This window comes from Ochotona curzoniae, unplaced genomic scaffold (assembly GCF_017591425.1).
Source record: "Ochotona curzoniae isolate NIBS_2020 unplaced genomic scaffold, NIBS_Ocur_1.0 contig_3660, whole genome shotgun sequence".
NCBI classification, from domain to species: Eukaryota; Metazoa; Chordata; class Mammalia; order Lagomorpha; family Ochotonidae; genus Ochotona; species Ochotona curzoniae.
Window position 1 is genome coordinate 49,069 of NW_024465939.1, and position 16,026 is coordinate 65,094.

Consider the following 16,026-nt stretch of genomic DNA (forward strand, 5'->3'; position numbering starts at 1 on the left):
GTAAAAGTAGTTTGTTTCTTAAAAGAATGTTTTTTTAAGGATGTGAATTTGGGGCACAGCACAGCAGCCTAGTGGCTAAAGTTCTTGCCTTGCACGTGCCAGGATCCCATATGGGCTAAGGTTCTAATCCCAGTGGCCCCCACTTCCCATCTAGCTCCCTACTTGTGACCTGGGAAAGCAGGTGAGGACAGCCCAAAGCCTTGATATCCTGCACCCATGTGGGAGACCTGGAAGAGGCTCTGGGCTCCTGGCTTAGGATGGGTGCAGCTCTGGCCATTGTGGCCACTTGGGGAGTGAATCATTGGACGGAAGATCTTCTCTGTCTCTTTCCTCTCTGTATATCTGACTTTCCAACAAATAAATAAATCTTTAAAAAATACAAAAAATGGGTGTGAATTTAACTTTTGTATGTTTGTTTGTTTAATCTTTTAACACTCAATTAGATATTTGATCTAATTTACAAGATTAATTTTTTGTGGCAGGCCCTGCCTTTTCTTTCTTTTTTTTTTTCAAGTAAATTAATAAGGTATTGAGTGACCAATATGTTAGAAAATGCAAGTTCTTAACCACATCCTGTAACTACTTTCTTGACATCTCAATTTTAGTATATGCACAACTGGCTGCTATTCTAAAAGTTACATTGGGTATCTTAACAGGTTTATGTTCCTGATGCTTTAAATTCCTCTCGAGAGAGAGCTGGTGGAACTTCCAAGTCTTCTGAAGACATATCAGTAGATAATAATTCAGATAATAAAATGTTAAATGTAAAAAGAGCCACTGTTTCATGGGAAAATAATCTTGAAGATTTGGTAGAAGATGAAGATTTGGCTGAGGATCTAGAAGAAGGTGAAGAAACTCAAAATAAAGAAATGGAACTTAGTGATGAAGATTTGGATAGAACTGTGGAAGATAAGACTTTACTTAACTGCAAGGAGAACAAGGTAGGTATTAAAAACTTATTGATTGGGGCCTGGCAGCGTGGCCTAGTGGCTAAAGTCCTCACCTTGAATGCACCAGGATCCCATATGGGTGCCGGTTCTAATCCCGGCAGCTCCACTTCCCATCCAGCTCCCTGCTTGTGACCTGGGAAAACAGTTGAGCATGGCCCAAAGCTTTGGGATCCTGCACCCGCGTGGGATACCCGGAAGAAATTCCTGGCTTCTGGCTTCGGATCCGCATAGCATTGGCCATTGTGAATCATCAGATGGAAGATCTTCCTCTCTGTCTCTCCTCCTCTCTGTATATCTGACTTTCCAATTTGAAGTTCATTAGCAATTTTTATAAATAACTTTAAAAATGTTTTAATGGTATATATTTATTGGCATACAGAGTTAATAGTTCTTAAGGTTTCCTCTCCCATTTTTTCAATCATACGTTGACATTTTTTGTATCTCAAGTTTATGTTTTGAAAAATTTTAAGCCTATAAAAATGCTAGTATAATGAGTAGTTGGGTCACCAATTGTTGTCATATTATAAATATGTAAGTAAAGATTCTTTTGCTTGTAGGTAAAAACCTATACAAAATTATACCTTAAAACTAACTATGATGGTATTTATTTTCTAAGAATGAGAAATTTTCCTCATAATTTCCATGACTGTTCTTTCACCTAAGAAGCCTAATATTGATGTAACAAAGCTATCTGTTAGGCCACCCATCCTGAGATTTCTCTGGTGGTATTAATATAGCTTGAATAACCATTTAATTTCTGTTTACAAAAAAACATTGATTTTAGCATCACGTTTGTGTAGTCATTTTTAATCTAGCGTTGATATCTTTTAGAAGTAGAGGCTATCCCTACTAATGAAATTCACAGTGTTGGGTTTAAGTGGAATAGTAGTTCCTGGTGGATAATACATGAGGCAAATTTACTTTTTTCTTAGTTCAGCTGAGCATTGAGATGTTTGAGTTTATTTTTCATGTAGGTCTTCCTATGAGGTGGAGAGATTACAAAGTAATGAATCTGCAAATGCCAAAAATTTAGTGAGAATGCAATTTTTAAAAAGGATACGTAATTGTGGTTGATTAGATAAAAATTATTTTTGAAATAGTTGGACAGTATTTGGGTTATGTTTATCCTTTTATAAGAATTCTAATATTTAAATATTTTAGAAACTATTGAATTTAATAGAAGAACTGAAAAAAAACTGATAAATGAAAAAAAAGAGAAGTTAACATTGGAACTTAAAATTCGAGAAGTTACACAGGAATTTACTCAATATTTGGCTGAACGTGAGGCTGACTTTAAGTAAGTTGTTTCTTTGATGATTTAGTAAAAACTGAGAATTTCATTGCCTTGTTTCCTTTTCTTGCTTTCTGAGTTCTCATTTCTTTTCAGTAGTTTGAAAATAGCTTTTACTAATCGTCTTACATGAAATTTATTTTAATCTGTACTAGCCCTTGGCAGTGTAGAATTCTGTTCTGTTTTTTAAATGGAACTAATTTGTGTAATGCAGAGAAGCAATCCTTCAGGAACGAGAGATGTCAGAAGAAAATGCTGAATGCCGTTTGGCGATCTTCAAGGAATTGGTTGGTGTATGTGACATTCAGGAAGAACCAAGCAATAGAGTTTGTGCTGTGAAAGTTGAAACTGAGGTATTGTATCTCAAATGCTAGATTTCCAGGGAGAGTTTGATAGCAGGATATAATATGTGGTGGCATTATTGATGAGAAACATTAGTTTAGAATTAACGCAAAATAACTCTTTTTTTTTTATTATACTTATATCTGTTTTGTTAGGAATGTTAATGCAAATTGTTTTGATATTGCTTGAGTCATTATATGGACTGACAAAGAGGTTCAGTGTTTTTAATTATAAGAAACCTTCCCCAGCTTAGTCTTAAACTTCCAGTTTTTAAATTAGACTATCTAAAGATATAAGGAACTCTAAAAGGAGTAATTTACTTACTGTTTTGATTACCACAAAAATATTTGTTCTTACTGAATAATTACAGCTTCCTAGTTTTAAGGAAAATTTATCCTTTTCTGCTGTTTCCTCAGAAAACTGACTAGGTTTTCTTGGGTTTTCTAGGTTTTTTTGTTGTTGTTGTCACTTTTTAAATAGTTACGTTAATTTCAAAGTCAGAATTAGAGAGAAAGAAGGAACTATCTCCCATCTGCTGGTTCACTTCCCAAATGCCTCCAACAGCCAGAGGGTGTGCCAGGCTAAACCAGTCCCCTGGAACAGCATCTGGGTCTCCCAGATGGGTGGCAGGAGGTGGCCCAAGTGCTTTGGCCATCTTGCTTTGACTGCTTTGTGGAGTGCATTGGAGGGAGCTGCACTGGAAGCAGAGCAGCCAGGACTCAAGCAGGCCCCGATAGTGTGGAAATCCAGTGTTGGAAGCAGTGGCTTAACGTGGTGCACAGGGCCGCCTGCACCACTTGCTTGCTTTGTCGTCACTCAGTTCAGGGACCTGTGACAGTGATGTCTAGACTCTTGCTGTCATTTCACCATTCTGTGTCACTGCTATGATTTGGAATTGAACTGAGTTGTTTAAATGAAGATTAGTTTTCTTGGCTATTCTAACATAGTCTTTTAAGTATCGTTATTTATTTGAGATGATACCTAACTAACTTACCATAATTGTATAATTTTCACTGTTTCGGACATTTTCCCTGTGACATTTTAATGAGGAAAAATGATTCTGTTCCTTAAAAAATCAGTAGTAGAATGAAATTTTTTTTTTCCATTGGGGGCTTCTATATGATTTGCCTAAAAGGCTATCATAAGTTTTTGGCTGTTTCTAAAGCTCTGTGTATTATGTGGTAACACGTCAGGGTGAAACCCAGGGTTAACATTAGGCATGTGGTTTTTGCTGTTTTTAGGAAGCACATAATTATGTAGGATTTGAAGATATTATTGACTCTCTTCAAGATGATGTCACTGATATTAAGAAACAGGCTGAAATTGCTCACTTATGCATTGCATCTCTTGCTGATCCCCAGGAAGCCATTGCTTGTTTACAACTAAAGTTAAGTCAAGTTAAAACTGAATTAGATAAAACTAAAGAAGAATTAATCAAAACCAAAGAAGAGTTAAAAAAGAGAGAGAATGGTAAGTAGATGTATTTTACTCCTTTGTAGATATTATAAACATATAAAATCTGATAAATATAAGAGAATTACACAACTTATTTATTACAGTGACCAGGAAATTCCTTAACCTAGGGTAGTAAGTTTTAGTATGTAATCATTTATATGAATTTATACAAATTTGCTACAAGAAATATATTTGACCATCACGTATTTCACTAGTTTTTGGGAAATAGTTAGTTTTAAAGGCAGAAAGCACTCCCATCTATTAGTTTACTCCCTAAATGCACACAACAGCCATAGGAAGGCTTGGTCTGTGGCTGCGTATTGGCATTCAATCCAAATTTCCATTAGGTGACAGGAACCTAATGGGCCTGTCTACAGCTCCCTCCCAGAATCTGCATGACTAGGAACCTTGAATCAGTCCCAGGTTCTCCCATGTGATAGAAAGGTTTCTGCCATCTTAACCTATAGGTCAAGGACTTTTCAAGAGAAAGTATTAGCTTTTTCCGTAAATGAAGAAATTATTCTTCCATATTCTTTATGCATTCTAGTGTAGGAGATTATGCTCTTGGCTTACAAGTTTGAAATAGACTAACTCCTATGGGGTGGCTGAAGCTAGATTGGAGGTTTGTTCTGTCTTTGAGGATATCTTACATTTGTAGGAGGGTACTTCAAAATTTTAACGGAAAAAGGAAAAGAGAAAGTCTGTATTGAAGTAAAAGTTTTTGAAATACAGATAGTTTTTTTCATAATACTCATTTTCCATTAGTGGTTTTGAAGTATCTTTCTGTATGATTAGTTGCAACATTTGGAGTTGGAGAAAATTGGATAAAATCATCTTCCCTTTTCTGTGTAATACTAGATGGGTAGAGAAACAGCCGGTAAGTGATGCTTCTGCCTTTGGAGTGGACCAGGAAAGCCCTGACTCTGTCTCTTCTCTGGTGTCATGCCAGTTCTCTACTACTTAACGTGTCACTCATTTTTATCCTGGGTTTTGAAAGTATCATTTTTCTGAAACATTATTCTCTTGTAAGACGAATGCTGTGCCTTTGTAATGCTGTCAAAATTCTTTTTCCTGAATGTAATGCTGATAAAAGTGTCCACTATAGAAACTTGTGTTTCATGAGTTTAGTCATCGTTTCTTAGATATGAACTTATTTTCAAAATTCTTTGTTTTTTCAGAATCAGATTTATTAGTCCAAGGGCTGAAGAAATCTAGTAAGGTAATACTTTAAGCTTTTTTATTTCTTTGTTTTGATGAGGAGTAGAAGAGTACAGTTTATTACTACAAATGTTTATTTTAAAACCAATTACAGAAAAAGTAATGAAGACGGTGATAACAAAATTGAGAAGTCTAAGTGCCTTCACCTTTATACTGCTTTTCAGTGATGGTCATTGGGAAGATTCTATAAGCCTTATGGGAAATTTGTGGACATATATAGAAGGATACATATGTCTTAAAAAGTTTGCATAAGTAGAGTGATTTTCTGCTTTGCTTTCTTCCTCTCTAAATTATGTCTTGCAAATTATTCTAAAGCAATACCTACAGATATGTATCCTTCCTTTACTGAATTCATTAAAACCAACAATAAAAAGGGAGTCCAGTGTTGTATTACCACCGGCTAAGTCTCCCTGCATTGCTGGTATCTTATGTAGGAGCCAGTTTACGTCACAGCTGCTCTGCTTCCAGTTCAGCTTCCTTCTGATATTCTGGGAAGGCAACAAAAGATGGCCCAAGTGCTTGGGCGCCTGTGAGCCATATGGGACACCTCGATGGAATGCCTGCCATCTGGCTTCAGTTTGACCCAACCCATTTTATTGGCCATTTGGAGCATTAACCAATGGATGGGAGATCTCTCTCTGTCCAAGCAGCATCTTAGCCACTGTCCACATGTGTATTCCCTTAACTCCTTATTACTTGTGTTATATATATATGTATGTGTATATATGTATGCATGTATACAGACATACACATATATAAAACCCACTACCTTATGACCTAATGTTATTTTATCTGCATGTTCTGAAATTTGCATATTTTATGATGTAAAATGGCAATAATGTCAAACTTCTCACAGCCTATGCGGTCTGGGGTTTGAACAAGCTCCATCCCTCAGTCAGCAGGTTTTAAAGTTTCTGGGACTGCAGCAGAGGTGAGTGTCAGGTGGCACTGTCTGCTTTTGAGTTATTTACTCAGCACTAATGAATGCTTGCACGCGTATTGGAGTTTATTGTTTGAGGCTGCTTACTGCACAGTTGGTTGTGCGAAGAGATTTCCGAGGAAAGGTGAAGTTCTTCTGGGAAACTAGATCACCAAGCAAAGTTAATCTTCTCTGAGAAACAGATCTGTTAGTGTGAATGAATTTGATGATCAGTCATTGAAAATCCCACCAAAGATAAAAGTGATTACTCACTGTAAAGAGTTTCTTTAATAAAACATTGTCTTCTACTTTTATTTGTATTATTTTTAGATTTATATTTATTTGAAAGGCAGAGTTATAGAAGGAGAGAACAAAGGAGAGAGAGATCTTCCATCCTCTGGTTTATTGCCCAAATGGCTGCAGTGGCCATTGCTGGGCCAGTCCACAGCCCAGAGCCAGGAGCTCTGGGTCACCCACAGATGCCCAACTGCAGACATCCAAGCCCTGGACCATCCACTGCTTTCCCAGCTGCATACCAGGGAGCTGGGTTGGAAGAGGAGGAGCTGCGACTTGAACTGGTGCCTCTAGGGGAACTGGTGCATCAACCGTGCCTACTGGCCGCAGCAGCATCCCCTAAAACACTGTTTGCTACTGTGTCTTGAAATTGTATGTTATAACTCTATCATCAACCTTCTGTAACTCACTGAGAATTCGCTTGATTTATGTTGAATTTAGAGTTCTGTGAATAACCTTGAAGTGTACAGAGGTTCTCATTAGACACGAATTAGCTCTATGTTACTAAAAGCTTTTGAGGTAAAATTACTTTAATAATTATTCACCATGATTATTGGGAGCACTCCCTGTTTGGAAGTGAGGATGTGCAGTCATCAAGGAATGAGAATCTAATAAGACAGATGTGTCGATGGCAAACTGGATCATAAAAACGAAGAGAGGCTGTGAGGGAGGGAGAAGGGAAGAGAAGGATACTTGCATATGCAAAGATAACATGAGCCATTCCTTTTTTCTGGCCTTTCCTTGATTGTTCTAGGTAGTTTCAAGTAATTAGCATTGACTAATATAAACTGTAAAGCTTGTGGAAAATCTCAGCATGAATCTGTAAAGTTTTTTAATCTGTAAACAAGGTTTGATTCTCATTTGCATGAAGTCATACATCGTAAAATTTCTTTTAACCCTAAGTATGTATTTTCCTAAATTTTTTAAATTTCAATTTCCCATTAGTAATTCTAGAAGTTGCTATATGTTTCAGAGTTTTGGAGAATCTTATTATAATGCTGTCTTCCATTTTCACCTTCATAAACTCAGCATGCCGAACTTGGCTGAAAACACAAAATGACTCATTCATATTCCACTGTACTGAGCTTGTGACTTTTGTGGGCATGGTGTCTCCTCGTACAGTGGCAGGATTCTAAGATGGGGCATCGGGCAGTGTCCTGAACCTTAGCATTCCCAGAGAAAGGGAAGACAGCCTGAGGACCATCAAATTATTTCTACTACATTCTATGAAAATTTGCTAATACAGCCAAGACTCCATCTCTAGGTGGCAACACCAACAATGAATATGCAACTGGCTTTAAATGTGCATAACTGTAGTGCATGTTCAAAGTCCTGGACTGTTTTTAGAGATTTCCGATCTGATAGATTTGTGGTAGAGTGCAATAATCTTTTTTTTTTTTTTTAAAGATTTATTTTATTTATTGGAAAGTCAGATATACAGAGAGGAGGAGAGACAGAGAGGAAGATCTTCCGTCCGATGATTCACTCCCCAAGTGAGCGCAACAGCCGATGCTATGCCGATCCAAAGCCAGGATCCAGGAACTTCTTCCGGGTCTCCCACACGGGTGCAGGGTCCCAAGGCTTTGGGCTGTCCTCGACTGCTTTCCCAGGCCATAAGCAGGGAGCTGGATGGGAAGCAGAGCTGCCGGGATTAGAACCGGTGCCCATATGGGATCCCAGGAGTTCAAGGCAAGGACTTTAGCTGCTAGGCCATGCCGCCGGGCCTGAGTCCAATAATCTTTTAAAGAAATTCTCTAGATAATTCTTAGAATGGTTTACCTTTGAGAAATGAGATCTAAGTTTCTCCCAGTTTTGACCTATCATGGGCGAGCCTGGAGAGGGTGAGTGATAACTCCCATCTTTTAGCCTTGCAATAGGCTTGCACACTTTTTAATCTTGACTGGCTTATTGCTAGGAATAGTTCTTTGAAAGGATTTGTGTTTTTGTGGTTAGTAAATTCATATTCTACAGCTAATTTTTTTCCTTTTCAATTATGTTTTAGGATGGATCGGTAGTTCTTGACTCTTGTGAAGTATCATCAGAAAATGATCAAAGCACTCGATTCCCAAAGCCTGAGTTAGAGATTCAGTTCACACCTCTGCATCCCAACAGAATGGCGGTGAAGCACGCTGGTTGTGCTACACCAGTGACAGTTAAGATTTCCAAGGCTCGGAAGAGGAAGAGCAATGAAATGGAGGAGGCAATAAATTGCTTATCTGACGGGCAAACTTAACAAATAATTCTTACTGAGCTCAGTCAGACAACATAGTTGAGCTTTGCTGCCCTATCTTCGTGTTGATAAGCCCTGCTCTCATAGACCAGCATATTCATTTATGGTCTTTTTTTTTTTTTCTTATTCAAGATTTATTTATTTGAAACGGTTACAGAGAGAGAGAGATTTTATCCACTGGCTTATTTCTTGAACGGCCACATTGTCAGGGCTGGACCAGGCTGGGTGGGGGACATAAGCACTTGAACCATGCTGCCTTTCCAGATGCATTAGTGAGAGCTGGACCCAAATACAGCAGTCAGTAGTCAAACCAGCACCCATGTGGGATGCTGGCATGGCAGGTGCTGGCTATGCCCCCTTGCTGGCCCCAGTTATGGCAATACCTTTAAAGCATATCTCTCTAGTTTAATCATACTGAGACAAAAAGCTATGAATATTAAAATTTATAGCATATTATTTGTTTCATTTAGACTGAAGGCCCAGTGATGATATATTTTGTTGCAGAGCTGTTTTTGTAAATTGGTCCTGTTCAAAAGGATTGATATAGAAATTTTAAAAAAAGAAAACAGAATTGCTATGTTTGCTTGAGTAATAGTTTTTGTCAATAAACTAAGATTTTAGGTCTCTGTGATTGTAGCAAGTTTTGGGAAATGCTTGTTCAATCAGCCTCTGTTACGATTTGTGCTTTTCTATAGTTGCAGGCCAGGAACTACTTCGTCCTCCTTAGCGTGGCTCTTTGGTTATAGGGCTGCCCCCGTGCGCTACACTAGCCATGCAGATTTGACAAGTCATATCAGCTTCATGCTGCTCAGTTTGCTCCTTTTCAAAATAATGGAAATATTCAAATAGGTTACCTTTCACTCTGCATATAAAAGAGCTTGCTTTGTTGAGGATATGTGAGAAAATAACTGAGTAAGATGTCATGCCTAGGTGGTACAGAAGAAAGATTATAGTATTTCCTGATTTGCACATGTGCCTGTATATCCACTGGAGTTTTGAGTTTTGCTTTTGATAGTCAAATGTAAATAAGAGATCCTGGACATAGATGCTAGAAAATTTGGGAATTTTAGGTGTATTGCTATGTAGTATTTGAAAGATGAATCTGAAATAAAACACGTTATGCCTTTTATACTTCTCAGGTACTATTTATGATGTATGTGAAAAATTCCCATCTTCTCACGGGACTGCTAAGCTTCAACACAATTGACACTTTGGCATGGATACCTAGGGGGCGGGGGTGCTCATTGCATGGGTAACCTTAGCCTCTGCCCAGTGGTGGCCAAGAACAGCTTGCTGTTCCAGGCAAATCAAAGTATTTCTAGACATTCCTCGTGTCACCTGAGGTCAAAATCACCCTCAATTACAAACCACTATTTTAAATGGCAATACATGTGTAGTATTTTATGGATTTCCTTTTCTGAGTCTAGAGAAGCAGCACTTTGTCAGGAAGTTAACCCTTGGTCTCATTCATTATTTGTAGGACTTTGTGAAATGTGAGAATAAGAAGAATGCTACTCCCAGAAGTAATTTGGACTTCCCTGTTTCAGAGCATAGAAATTCTTCCATCAAAAAAGAACAGAAGGTTTGTCTTCATTGTCAAGAACATTTCTGTAACTTTAACTTATGTATATTTAAACCAGGAGATAAATAAAGATAGCAAATTCTGATCAGTACTTATCTAGAATGCCAGGTGTGCCCGGTATAACTCAGTTATCTTCCCTCTCCTGGGGGCTGTCTCTGCTTGGGAAGGAACCTAAAGCATTTGATCAATACGGGCACTGCTGATGTCATACGTGCCCGGTGAGGCTCCTCTTGCGTTTCTACACGAGAATTCATAACCTATCTGTGGCCTCTTTAATTCACCTGCAGCCATCACTTGTTTCCTCTGGCATTCCTCCTCAACAGTAACAAAAACTCTTCGTTTATTAGGTTTCCATACGTCCATCACCTAAGAAAACATACTCTTTACGGAGTCAGGCACCCACGATAGATGTAAACTTGACCACTAAGAAAAAAGAAGGAACATTTCAGAAATTTGGAGACTCCTTACAGCGTTCTCCAACAATTCTTCAGTCAAAAGGTTTGTAATGCATGGTGATCTTTCCATGAGATGTAGAGTACATTCTCATCTCTCATGAGCACATAGCCTCAACAGCTGCTTAGCGGATATCGCACTTTAAACAGGCCTGGTCCTGCATTGTGTACAATGAGAAGAAGTAGTTGAAATGATGAAATAGCCAGGTGTTTGCTGACAGTGCAGGAGAAAGGCTTTTACCACCTGCGGAGACCCAGTAAAGGACAGGAGTGTGGATGCAGTTTGAGGCAGCAGTAGGTGTCCTGCTCGTGGCAGGTGGAAAGCCCTTCGCGGGGGAGCGTGGACGATGAGGTGTTTTGGGGATTAGACGAGTGGAGCACTAGTATGAACTGGACACCAGGGGTGGGGAGAATGGGCAGGGTAGGGAAAGGGCCTGGCAGTGGGAGACATTAACTCAGTGAAACGGATTGTGTGATTAATATTTGCTATGAAAAACGACCCAGAGCTTCTCAAACGTCTTGCTTAGGTGCCCTTTAACTTTGAATAATCATTTTCTTTGTACGGTTATTTACAAAAATCACTCTGACCATTAGAACCTAAGGTGAAAGGACCATGGAAAGATTTGCTTGTGAAAGTCTAAAGTTCCAAAAATATGTCATCATTAGAAGGAATATGGTGTCATCTGGAACCTGTTTTGAGCTAGTCAGTGTCACTCTTTCCGGTGAAGATTGAAAACACCCTGATGTGTTCCTACAAGTCAGCTTCGTGTTCATCCACAGTTTGGGGGATTCAGATTTGTGAGGCCTCTTGGCTGTCCTTTCTTAATTAAAAATTTTTTGTGAGATAACACATTCTCATGTTCAATTATAGCCAGAGACTCAGCCCCACTAAATGGCTGAACCAACAGCAAAATGATCATAGTTCAGCAGGACCACAGGCATGAACTTTTAGATACGGAGCGTCAAAACTATCAGAGTATGCCTGACAGATTCAATACAGTTTGACAAAACATACTGTATTCGTAGCAAACCCTTCTCTTTTTTCTTAAGGATTTGTTTGCTTTTATTTGAAAGGCAGAGTTACAGCAAGAGGGAGAGACGGATCTGCCGGGCTGATTCATTCCCTAGAGGCCACAATGGCAGCAGCTGAGCTGTTCCAGGTCTCCCGGGTGGGTGCAAGGGCCTAACGACCGGAGCCCTCTCCACTGCTCTCCCAGGCCTTCAGCAGAGAGCAACCAGGACATGAACTGGTGCCCATGTAGGGTGCTGGCACTTGCAGGCAGAGGATTGGGCAACTAAGCCATCACACCATCCCCGATGTTCACTGGACATCTTCACACATGAATAGGTACATCTAGTACCTTACTATTTTAAATTGTGCATAGTTGACTGGTTATGAGTTTACTGTTGCAGAAACCTCTTTCAAGTGACAAACGAATTAAAGATGATTGTGTTACAAATTATCATGTCGTTTTAAGATGATGAAACATTAGATAAGTTGTATTTTGTTGGGCCAGGTTTATACATGAGGTTAATCTGCCCCCTGCCGTGCTTCCATGTATGTTCTGGTTCATGTCTAACTACTCCAGTTTGAATCCAGCTCCCAGTAATGGCCAGTGTGTAGACTGCTGCCGTGCACATGCAGACTGGACAAAGCCCCTGACTCCTGGCTTTGGCCTGGCCCAGCCCTCGTCACTGCAACCATTTGAGGAGTGAACCACCAGATGGAAGATCTGTCTCTCCCTGTGTTTGTAACCCTTTCAAATAAATAGACAAATCTTTAAATTTATATATGTATATCGTTTATCTTTTTGTTTCCTTTGCTATTGTTCCATGCATTTTTTAGGCATTTAATTTTTCCTGTTTGTGAATTCTCTGTTTATGTCCTAATACCAGTTCATATTATAGTATTTTTCTTTGAATTTGTATCTGTTGTTTCTTTATTAAGGACTTCAAGCTTTGCAATAACAAAATAATTTAATTCAGAAATTAATATTTTTATTTTATAGCAAAGAAGATCATTGAAACAATGAGCTCTTCAAACCTCTCAAATGTAGAGGCAAGTAAGGAAAATGTGTCGCGACCCAAACGAGCCAAACGGAAATTATACACAAATGAAATCTCCTCGCCTCTGGATATATCTGGCCAAGTGGTGAGCTGGCGTTTCACTCTTCATCAGTATAAACTTCCTGTTTTTTTGTTTTGTTTTGTTTTCTCAAGAATTCCTAATGTTAGTGGTACTGATGATTTGAATCTCTACTGTGTAGACCATATTTCTTAAGATAGCCAGTGCTGGCGATGCACCTTTATCATAATGACACATAGACACCTCATCAGTGTAAACAAGTGTCAGGCTTTTTGTATTTGACAGTTTATCATAGGAATATATTTTCATTAGTAAAGTTGTTGCTATTTTGTAATTTTTTTGCATCTACCATTAATTTTTTTTTATCTTTATCATGAACCTTGTATAAATGTGGGCCCAGATGCGCCTGGTAAGAAGATGCAGCTGACACGTGGCTGTGTCCTCGCACCCTGGCCGAGAGCCCTCCAGGTTCTGCTCGGGAGATGGTTGTCGCCCTCCTGTATGGCTCCTTCTCTTCACGCAGGACCTTCCGTCATTAGAAGGAATGCTCAAACTTTTCTGTAAAAGTAAAGGCAGAAAAGTAATTAAAGGATAAAAAAATATTCAAAAGGAAGTGGTCAAGAAGAGCCAAGAGAGACTTTTTGTTTGTTTTTTGCCGCAGGAACTGCCAGATGTTAGATTGATGCTTGAAGACACAGAGTTAGAGTCACTTAGGACATTGGGGCTGTCCTGCTAGTTACCGTCTGTGCGATTAGTATGTAATTTCAGTTCTTGGCTGAGAGTTATTTCTTAGTGGCAGAATACTGTACTTTGTAAGTTACATACTCATTGCCACGGTGGAAGATCCATTTCTTAAAAATGATTTGAGACGGGCCCGGTGCGGTGGCGCAGTGGTTAAGGTCCTCGCCTTGCACGCCCGGGATCCCATATGGGCGCCGGTTCTATCCCGGCAGCCCCGCTTCCCTTCCAGCTCCCTGCCTGTGGCCTAGGAAAGCAGTCGAGGACGGCCCAAGGCTTTGGGACCCTGCACCCGCGTGGGAGACCTGGAAGAGGCTCCTGGCTTCGGGTCGGCATAGTATGGGCCCGTTGCGCTCACTTGGGGAGTGAATCATCGGACGGAAGATCTTCCTCTCTGTCTCTCCTCTCTGTATATCTGCCTTTCCAGTAAAAAATAATAAAAATAAATCTTAAAAAAAAATGATTGGAGGCAATTGCCTCCAACTTTCTGGTAATTGTTTCAAACTATCCATGTCTGGAATTTAATACAGATTGTAGGTTACTTTTTAATTTTAGAATTGTGCAGCTAGATATTTTACTAAATCGATTACTTTTTTAGGCATGCATTTTTATAGGAAATGGTTTGCCTCTGGTGTCTGAGGACAAAAAAATGCTTGTTTATGTTATTAATTAAGTGGATGAGCTTATGATCTATTTCAAACTAGCTTTTTTTTGTTTTTCACTTACGTTTGCTGAGACTGTGAAATTACTGATTTCAGATTTTAATGGACCAAGGATTGAAGGAGAGTGACCACCAGATTCTAAAGCGAAGACTTCGAGCAAAAATGGAGAAATGAATGGCTCATGGAGGACATTACAATGTAACTTTATGTGTATAATCATTGTAACGTTCATGCTCTACTCTATAAAGATAACTCTGTATATTATGGTTCATTAAATACCTCTATATAAAACAGTAATCTCTATACATAGTGTTATTTTAATGCAATAAAGAAAGTAAGTTAACAGTTTGTCTGCTTTTTAAACCTTTTCAAAAACAGATTCTTGGGCCTGATGCTGTGGCTCAGTAGCTAAATCCTTGCTTTGCATGTGCTGGGATCCCATATGGGAGCTGGTTCTAATCCCGGCAGCTCCACTTCCCATCCAGCTCCCTGCTTGTGGCCTGGGAAAGCAGTCTAGGACGGCCCAAAGTCTTGGGACCCTGCACCCGTGTGGGAGACCCGGAAGAAGCTCCTGGCTCCTGGCTTTGGATTGGTGCAGCTCTGGCCATTGTGGTCACTTAGGGAGTGAAACCAGTGGACCGAAGTTCTCTGTTCTGCCTTTCCAATAAATATTTTAAAAATCTTAAAAAACAAAAATGACAAAAACCAGTTTCTTTCCAAGTAGCCTATGTTTCCACTTTGGAGCAGTGAAGATCCTAGCAAAGACGCTGTCATTCTCATGTGTTTTTCTACACATGATGTCATAGGCTGATTATTCAGTTTCTCATATTTAATAGTGTCTGCTAGACTGTGCAACTGACTTTAAAAAAACAAAAAGAAGATGTACTAATTTTATTTGAAGGGCAGAGTCGGGGAGAGAGGAAAGGGCAGTGGAGACCCTTCATCTCCGTCAGTCCCCCGGCGGCCGCAGGAGCCTGGGACTGCAGCTGCACCTCCCGCCTGACTAACGTCACCTGCTTCGTACTTGGGCTCAGCAACAAGTGTGTTAGAGCTGGTACCCACGTGGGATGCCTCCCTCGGAGGTAGCTGCTTCATCTGTTACGCCACACTCCTGTCCTCTGTAACCCGATCTTTACCTAACTGGTTTATAATTAGGATTAAGGGAATAAGTGTGTGTAGATCTTCTGTTTGCCAAAACCATGTATGCAAATTATTTCCTCCTTGTAGTGCTAGAAGCTCATGCGAGCTGACTTGAACCCCTGCTGCCCCACTTTGGACCCAGCGGCCTGCAAATTCACACGGAAGGCAGTGGGAGAGGGCCTGAGTGCTTGGGCCGCTGCCACCCCGTGGGAAAGCAGCATGAACCCCAGATCCTGGCTTTGGCAAGGCTCAGCCCTGGCTAATGCAACCGATTGGGAGTGAGCCCGCACGTGGAGGCTCTCTCCCTCTCCCTCTTGGTAACTGCCTTTCAAGTAAGTCTGTCATTCAGACATTAAACATGAAATTCAGACCAGAAAAGATGGAAGAACGAAATGAAAACAGCCGCCGTGTCCTTTGTGTAATTGGAGATCCCAAGTGATAAAAGGAAAAATAGAGCAGGAAGAAAAAAACAATACTTGAAGAAATAGTGATCCAAAATTTTCAACTTCTGAGGAAACGGTGGATCTAGAAGCTTGGCCATTGTCAGGATAGATCCGCACAGAATTACAGCTGCAAACACGGCTGTGAAACTGGTCAAAAAACAGGAAATTTGCGAGCAGACACGCTATTTACAACTACCAGCTAGACGGACATACTTGTAAAATGT

At 39.8% G+C, this 16,026-nt stretch overlaps 1 protein-coding gene across 1 annotated transcript in view; it reads left to right on the forward strand.

The window, feature by feature from the left end:
* The window catches only part of LOC121158224 (kinesin-like protein KIF20B), a 35,164-nt gene extending 20,732 nt beyond the window's left edge, over positions 1-14,432 (forward strand). Inside the window, 12 exon segments of the mRNA XM_040982885.1 lie at positions 657-941; positions 2,112-2,136; positions 2,139-2,247; positions 2,456-2,594; positions 3,825-4,053; positions 5,217-5,257; positions 6,152-6,187; positions 8,472-8,669; positions 10,180-10,281; positions 10,629-10,779; positions 12,743-12,885; positions 14,316-14,432. Coding sequence (XP_040838819.1) covers positions 657-941; positions 2,112-2,136; positions 2,139-2,247; positions 2,456-2,594; positions 3,825-4,053; positions 5,217-5,257; positions 6,152-6,187; positions 8,472-8,669; positions 10,180-10,281; positions 10,629-10,779; positions 12,743-12,885; positions 14,316-14,393 — 1,536 coding nt within the window. The 3' untranslated portion in view covers positions 14,394-14,432.
* Positions 14,433-16,026: the final 1,594 nt, after the last annotated feature.